Source organism: Arvicola amphibius, chromosome 8 (assembly GCF_903992535.2).
Source record: "Arvicola amphibius chromosome 8, mArvAmp1.2, whole genome shotgun sequence".
Lineage (NCBI taxonomy): Eukaryota > Metazoa > Chordata > Mammalia > Rodentia > Cricetidae > Arvicola > Arvicola amphibius.
The window spans coordinates 87,050,979-87,058,973 of NC_052054.1; the positions used below are offsets into that span (position 1 = coordinate 87,050,979).

The 7,995-nt window shown below is 45.4% G+C and overlaps 1 protein-coding gene across 1 annotated transcript; it reads left to right on the forward strand.

Annotated features, from left to right (window-relative positions):
* The first annotated feature begins 394 nt into the window (after window positions 1-394).
* On the forward strand, window positions 395-7,473 carry LOC119821907 (uncharacterized protein C2orf78 homolog). The gene is made up of 3 exons (XM_038341004.1): window positions 395-401; window positions 2,401-3,162; window positions 4,425-7,473. Exons 1-3 carry the CDS (start codon window positions 395-397, stop codon window positions 6,296-6,298), a joined length of 2,643 nt encoding a protein of 880 aa, XP_038196932.1. The 3' UTR covers window positions 6,299-7,473.
* Window positions 7,474-7,995: the final 522 nt, after the last annotated feature.

Below are 7,995 nucleotides of genomic sequence, written 5' to 3' on the forward strand. Positions count from 1 at the left end.
TAGGCTAAACGCCATGGGAAGTGGCACTTCCATGCCATGATTGCCTCTTTCAGTAGCCCACACCTCAGTCACCATGTCTACTGTTGGTCTCCTGGCATCTTCTCCAACCAATCCCATCTTCTATTTAGAAATCGGTCCGTCCCATTGGCTGTTGCCTCATTTATGACATCATTCGCCATCCTACCCAATCAGCACCTGGGAGAATCTTGGTGTTTCCATGGTGATGACTGTAAACAAATTTGGATCATCACTGGTCACAGGTGGTGACCAGTGACCAGTGAGTGCTCTCTGATACTGGACACACTTGCCACTGACTGAGGTCAGCTGATCAGACAAGGTTGACCAATTATCTTGCTCCATTCTACTTTGGATTGTTGATCCTCTCCCCTTGACCATGTCAGGTAAGGATAGAGACTTTAAAACATGTCTTCTTATCTTCTCCACTGACTTTTATTATACTTTTAAATCTTTCTTAAATATGGCTACTACTGATGTTGATACAGATATCTAGATTTGAATGTCAGATTTAGCTTAGGTTCTTACTAAGTAGGTGATTTTAGACAATATTTCTCAAGTGTTTTCCATCCACCTCAAGGAGTGAACACTGTCAATGTGCTTGGGTTCTGTACTCTTGGGTTTTCAGAGGAAAGTCAACAGGGAATAAAGGCAGGCCCAACATGACAGTATAAAACTACAGAGACACAGGAGCACCAAGAACAATGTGTGCAGAGATTTAGTACTCCACACCACTGATGAGACAGTCTGCCCCCACTACTGTTTCTATCTCAGTTTAAAATTCAGGGCTACTCTAACAGTATTGGTCACACCACGGATGGTGGCACACAACTATAATCACAACATGGAGAGAGACCTGGATGGGATGAAGGTCAGTTCAAGTCTAGCACGTTCTGCACGGGCCTCTCTCCATACTCACAAATGAATATTGACTGTGGACAAAACAATGACTGTTTTGAATGAATGCTGTGACTTACTTGAACGTCTCTAGATTAAACATGGAGAGTGGAAGAGAATAAGAGGACTGTAGAATCTGAGAAGGCAGTTGTTGTACTGGAAATATTGACGCTGTTGCTGGAAGGATAAACCCACAGGAAGTCGGGGAAGGGGCAAACACAGCACGGGTTTAGAAATTATAGAAATATAAGAAGGCACTCTGCAGAGAGGACCCTGGTGGTCCACAATGGTAGTTTAGAACACAATGCTGAAGACGACCACAGATTATAATCAAAAGGGACAAGGCATTGTCACTTCCCAAGCCATGTTTAACCAAACATACTGTTCAGATTCGTCTTACAAAGGTTCCCGGGCACATATAGAAAAGAATATTCTGATCTGGTCCCTCGCTCTTACACTCCATCCAGCCCACCTTCTGCCCAGTTCCCCATGTCTCATGTGCACTGGTGGTGTTGGATAGGATCAACCGAGGCTGGGAAGTCCCTACAGTTAGAGTCTGACCATGGCAACCGTCACGCTGTTATGAGGGGGCGATTCTCCCAAGGATTCCCCCTTAGAAGAGATATAAAATTAACAGTTACGGAGGAGCTGTTAAGAAATCAATTTAATCAACAGATATTAAATAAAGAAGCAATCTTATTCAGAGATGAACCTCATAAAACATTAGCAATCTAAGAGGACACATTAAACTGGTGCAAACAAGAAGAAATTTTGTCAGCAGGTTGCATTTCTGAAATCATATTTGAATATTGCTTAAAAGTTATAAAATATTAAGAGATCCTCAGTTATACAAGTAATGCAAGGGAAATAAAGAGAGAGGGAAAGAGAGAGGAAAGGCATAATTACCTAAATTCAGTACACATTTGTTAAACATCATTTCTGAAAAAAACTCAATACAATAGAGATTAGCCTGGTGGTCATGTCAGGGATTCCAGCGCTAGCAATTTAGAGGCAGAGTCAGGCCTATCTGTGTGATTTCAAAGCCAGACTGATCTACGTAGAGTGACTTTAGGTCACTCTATACTGTAAGATCTACAGAGAATAGGACAAAATTCCAGGTATGGAATATGCCTAAGGGTCTCTTCCCAAAATCAACCTCTGTTGTAGAATATATTTGTAAGGAAGTGTCCCTACAGGCATTATAATATACAATCAAGAAAAACAAGCATCGCATCTGGATCTGAGTGAGGATTAAAGCAGATTAACTAGGAATTCCATGCCCACACAGGAAAAAGCAGACAGATCATCTAGTGATTGTCATCCTACCTAGCACCAAGGATCAATCTTAACCCATTTGTTTGGGATATGTAAGGGAACTTACGTGCTAGACTCTTACACTCAGTACAACCTGGAGACAACACAGTCCCTCCCAGGAAGCTAGAAAGCTTCCATCTCAAATTTTTCCAACTCTCTTCTTGCTTCCTACAGAAAACTGCCAAAGTACACCTTTCGCTGGGACAGAATGTGCTCTGCAGCCCTCTGTGCCTGTGCTGAGGAATGCCACACCCTCAGCAGGAAGTGTGTACAATTTCTACGGGGTCTCCACCCCAGCTGTGAGCTCAGTATGGCTCCTGCCATCAGGCTCCAGCACATGCTGCCAGCAGCTCTCAGACGGTGCCAACCTTTACCAACGAGCTGGCATGACCATGCTGACTGAGCTGACTGACCAGAACCAGATCTCTGCTTCGACATTTTCCTATCCAGGTGTTCTCCACTGGGATCTCAGAGAAAGCACCACCAGAAGGGAAGCTCCGTTCCTGGACACCCCTGTAACTATCATTGACCAGAATACCATCCCCGCGTCTTGGTCTATGACAGCCCAGTGTGATAATATTTTCCAAATCAATGCCTTACCGCTATGCTTTCCAACACTGTCTGCCTGCCTTGTACAGGCACCACCATCAAATGAACCAGATCAACGATACATCCTGGCACCTTGCTACCAGGATGGAAGTCAGGTCTATTACTATGACCAGAACAGCCTGGGTCCTCCGATGGCTGAAGAATTCTGGCAGTGCCAGCAGGCCTATGGCTCTGTGTCCTGCTCTGACAACCAGGCTTCCTCTCTGCACCCAGAGATGGTGATGGCACTACAGGACATTCAGCCAATGAACGTCCAAACACCTTACTCCACCTCTGCCATCTACTGGCCCACATCTGCTCAAACCACGCCAGACACCAGTCTTCAAGGTGAGTAAAGCCAGGAGGGGAGGTGTGACATCAGCCCTCAGAGGAGAGACAGCTCTTCCTTTCAGAAGTGGATATACACACAGAGGAAGAATGGGAGTCCTGACATGTTAGCTGTGGCTCATGCTCACCATCCTAAAATTCAGTCTCTATAATGAGAGAGAATGCAGGATAGTGAGTGACATCCACCCTCTATTAACACATGTCCAAGGACCACACCACAGGAATGCATTTCGCCGCAAAGGCTAAACAGTCCCATGCAGTACTGCACTAAAATCACCTCCTTCCTAACAGAGCTCTTGGAATTCTAGATGACATCAAGAAGTTTTTCTGGTTTTGTACCACTAAGTTTGCCGAATTGAAACTAGCATCCAGACAAATGGGACTCTGAGTCTGACCTGGAGCAAGTCCTCCTGCCACATGCCGAGTGTCTGCTGTGACATTCCCTAACACTCAAGCTGTAGTGACAGCTTTGACCTGTGTGACATTGCTAAGCAGGGTTGGAGCATCTCACCGTCTGTCTCGCTCAACCTCTCTCTGTGTTTGTCTCTCTTTTCTTGCTCTCTCTTGCTCTCTATTCGCTCTCACTTCTGCTATCTATTGTTATTTTCTTTTTCTCTTTCTTTCCGAATTTTCAGCAGTGACCCAAGGCCAAGATCATGTAGACATGTACTCCACTACAAAGTCGAAGCTCAAAGATTTCACAGTCTTACATTTTCATAGCACTAACAACAATTCTGTGAATGGTGGAGCATAAGGAATGTCAGGGCTTTTGAACTGCTTCCCTTTCAAGATTGAGGAAATGACGTGGCTGCCTAAAGCCATATAAAAATCCAGGCTTCAGGGAGCATATGAGTAAAACTATGAACAGAAAGAATATGCCAGAGATGAGTAATGTTAGGAAATAGTGAACAACTGTTCAAACTCTGTCAGAGTAAACTTTCAAGGCAATGAGAGGCACTATTTAAAAGGAAAATGGGAGGGAAATGGAAGAACACTCACCAAGGAATTCTGTCACCTCGCCATAATCACTAAGAATGTACACAACACACAAACATGAGGAAAAAAAAAACATGACCTCGCAGGGTCATGAGAACCACATGAGTAGTTACTATGTGTCTCCAGAGAGGGGTGCTTTCCCTGCTCCTCCAGCAGAACTCATAGCAATGCCCACAACACTGCTGCAGGAGCCCAGTGCTGAGGTGCACTGAAAGGGGGCAGCATCTCACTTACCAGGCGCTGACTTTGTACTTCCTCTTTTCCAGTGGTGGAGAGGGAGACAAATCTGGGATTGACACCTTCAGGCCAGACACTCTGTCCGCTGCAGAGTCCAGACCTCGGCAATGCCTGCACCCAGGATGCCCAGATGATGACAGCACCTGTCAATGGGGACAGGTCACTAATTCCCCTCATGCACAGTCCTTCTGAATTCCTGGCCTTGCCTCCAGCCCCAAGCCTGGAAAAGACACAGAAGAACAATGCAGCTGAGATGAATGCTGAGCCTTCAACACCTCTGGATTCCTATGAGGGCACAAAATCTAAACAAGATGCAATACCCCTCTTCTTAGCACCCCCCGGCACACAGCAGCCCTTGAACTACAGGGATGCTGGGAGCCTGAGGCAGAAGCTGGCTTCTCACAATGCCACTTTGGGAAACAGTAGCCTTGGTCTGGAAGAGCCTGAGGCTCTGAGGAGTGTCATGGAGTCCAGCAATGACTTTGCAGACATGACCGCACTGGTAGCAGATGTTCACCTTCCCCAACTCTTCAATTTCATCACTGGCCTTGACCAAATGGAAGATCACACAGCAAGCCAAACCAAAGACTCCACAGACATCAGGAGGGATCAGGCCCAGTCACGTGCCAGCACCTTTATCGGACTATCTGAACCAGGGTTCAACAAAGACCAGAAAGTCTCTGATGTGCTTCATGGAACTCCTCAGGCCAAAACACAGCAAGACGATATACTGAAGGAAGATGATCCTGGAAACATTGAAGGGACTATAGACAACATGGCTAACAACGAGGATGGCAAATCTCAAATATTTGTACCCAAGAGGCCCAGAGTAGCATGGGCACAGGGGAAAGATAAGGCCAAGGAGACCAGAGAAAACAACTCCAAGAAAACAGAGGAGCTGAAGCCTTCAAGATGCAGAGTCAAAGCAGAAGGGAAGCCCGCCATCCCCAAGACCAAGAGGAAGAGGAATCCACCTGAACTCAGCCATGACAAAGTTAAGAAGCCTCGTACTCAGCTCGGCATGCACATGCTGGAGTCTGTGCAGGTCTTTCACCCACTGGGGAAGAAGAGTGAGAAGAAACCTTGCATCGCCTCCTCGCAGGCTCTGCTGAACTTCAGCAGCAACAAAGAACCCAGGACAGGCCCAACCACCACATCCCTGGGAGTTGTGCCCCGTGAGGGTCGAGGCCCTGATAAAAGCCTGGGCAATGCTCAGAGAACAGAGAGCAGTGCTCACAAGGAGTGTCCATCTCCATCCCAGGATGAGTTACCCCCACATGGGAAGGTCAAATTAGTACCTCTGCCTTTCCTAGCCCTGGACAAGCCTCAAGCCAGACCTGTTTCTAGAAAGCTTCACTGCCTGGCTCCACACAGGCCCACGACAGCTTACCCAGTGAGGCCTCACTCTTCTAGGCAACCCACGCTCAAACCATCCCAACCAGCTCCTGCCAGAACATCATCTATGGCCTCTGATAAGTCAACTTTGTCAATTGCCACAAGTACCACACGTCCAAATGTAAGCAAGGCCATCCAGTCTTGCACTGGGCCTCAACCGCCTGCCTCTTCGCCTGCACCCTACAGAGCATCATCTCACACTTCACTCCACAGGGAGCCTCTTTCTTCTACCACAAACAAGACCCTAGATCCTCCCCAGCCTCAATCCCAATACCTGCGGCAAGACTTCAGCCACTTACCAATTCCTTGGAGGAAAGTGGACATTCCAGGGCCAGTCATCTCACAGCCCATCCCTGAAGAGCAGAGGCCAGAGAGGGAGGCCATGAAGAGGCGGGCCCAACAGGAGAGAGAGAACGCTGCCAAGTGTACCTCTCTGGGTAAACCACAGCTTTTCCTTCAGAGGGAGAAGGATATGGAAATTTCGAGATATTATGGCTATGCAGTGTAAGTGCTGCCCAAACCTTTGGAAGACAATGCTATTCAACATACAGAGGTGAGATGTAGATACAGATATTCATGTATACATGAAGTTTAGAGGCTTAGATAAATATGTAGACACGCAGATACATACATGGTAATGCAGAATAATATTTAGATATATGAATATATATGAATGAAAAGACATAGTTTATAAATTTATAAATATTAGAAGATACTATAATTGACTGTAGAAACTTAAGACTGCTATTTCATCCATGAGTATATAGAGAGGGCTTTGATGTCTTCCTTAGAACTTTATTATAGATTTATGTGTCCAAATTATGTGATAATATATGTTATATAGATATAACATATGCCATAAGTCAGTGGTGCTACTTAGTTTAATGTTAAAACTGTAGCAAAAAGCTCTAGTGGCAATAAGATCATTTTCCTGGAGTTTAATTTTCAGGATACTAGGATGATGTGGGATTCCCCTGTGTATGCTGTGAATATGTTTTATTACCATTCATTGGTCACTAATGAGGAAAGCTGCTTCAGCCAATGACTGAGCATGGCAAAGCCATGTAGGAAATGCAAACTGAGATATAGAGAGAAAGCAGGCAAACTCAAAGAGATGCCATGGAGCTGCCAAAAACGAAAGATGCCTGAATGCCAGAACATTGCCAGTAGGTCACAGACTCACAGTGATAACAGGTTAATATTACTAGGCTCTATTAAGATATTGGAGTTAGCCAGGAATATCTGGGGTCATTGGCCGAACAGTGCTATAAGTAATGTGGTTTCTGTGTGATTATTCGGGTCAGAGTTACTGAACATGGCAGGTTTCCTAAAGTGTATACCGTAAATTGAGCACACTCCTGCTGTCACCACATCTCCTCCCACTCTATGAACCTCAAATATGAGCCCTTTAAACATCAGTACTCTGGGATAGAGATCTGCCTGCATTTTCATGATATGAAATACAGGGTCCATGTATACGCAATCAAGATCCTCCCTTGAAAGAAATTCTCCAAGGCAGAGTATCTTTCTGAGGTGGATTGATTTGGATTACTGAGTTTATCTCAAATTGTATCAATCTTTGAAATTATCCATTTAACATGTTCGTTTCTCTTTTGTGTGTGTGTCTGTGTTGTCCACATGAACAACTGCACATCAAATGTGTGGAGTGCCCACACAAACCTGGGCATCAGGTCTCTGGAGTCTGGAATTAAGAGAGACTGAAAACCATCATGAGGTGCTCTGAATTCGACCCTGAAACTTTGCGAGAAAATCAAGTCTTCTTGTCTCCTGAGCCATCTCATCGAACCCGAGCTGAATATACATAATGCAGACAACATAACCCTATTTTCTCTATGGCTGCAAAGACTTGACTTTCTATATACATCACATCTTCTTCAGCCAGGGAGATACGGTTGGACACCATGCTAGGTTCCCTGATGTACTGTAGACAGTGCTGCAATCAACACTGATGGCCAAGTATCTCTCTAATACACCGAGTTCTTTGGGAAAGTACACATGGATCATGTGGTGGGCCAGGTTTTGGCTTTGGTGCTCCCGGAACAATGACAGCCAATCAGGGTTGAAAACGTCCATTCCCCAGCAGCAGTGGATAGCATTCCTCTCTGTGAATTCCATTAGCAGTGTTTGCTACTTTTTTCTAGTTGGCCTTGAATGGCATCCACTGGAGGTTCACTATGCATTTCC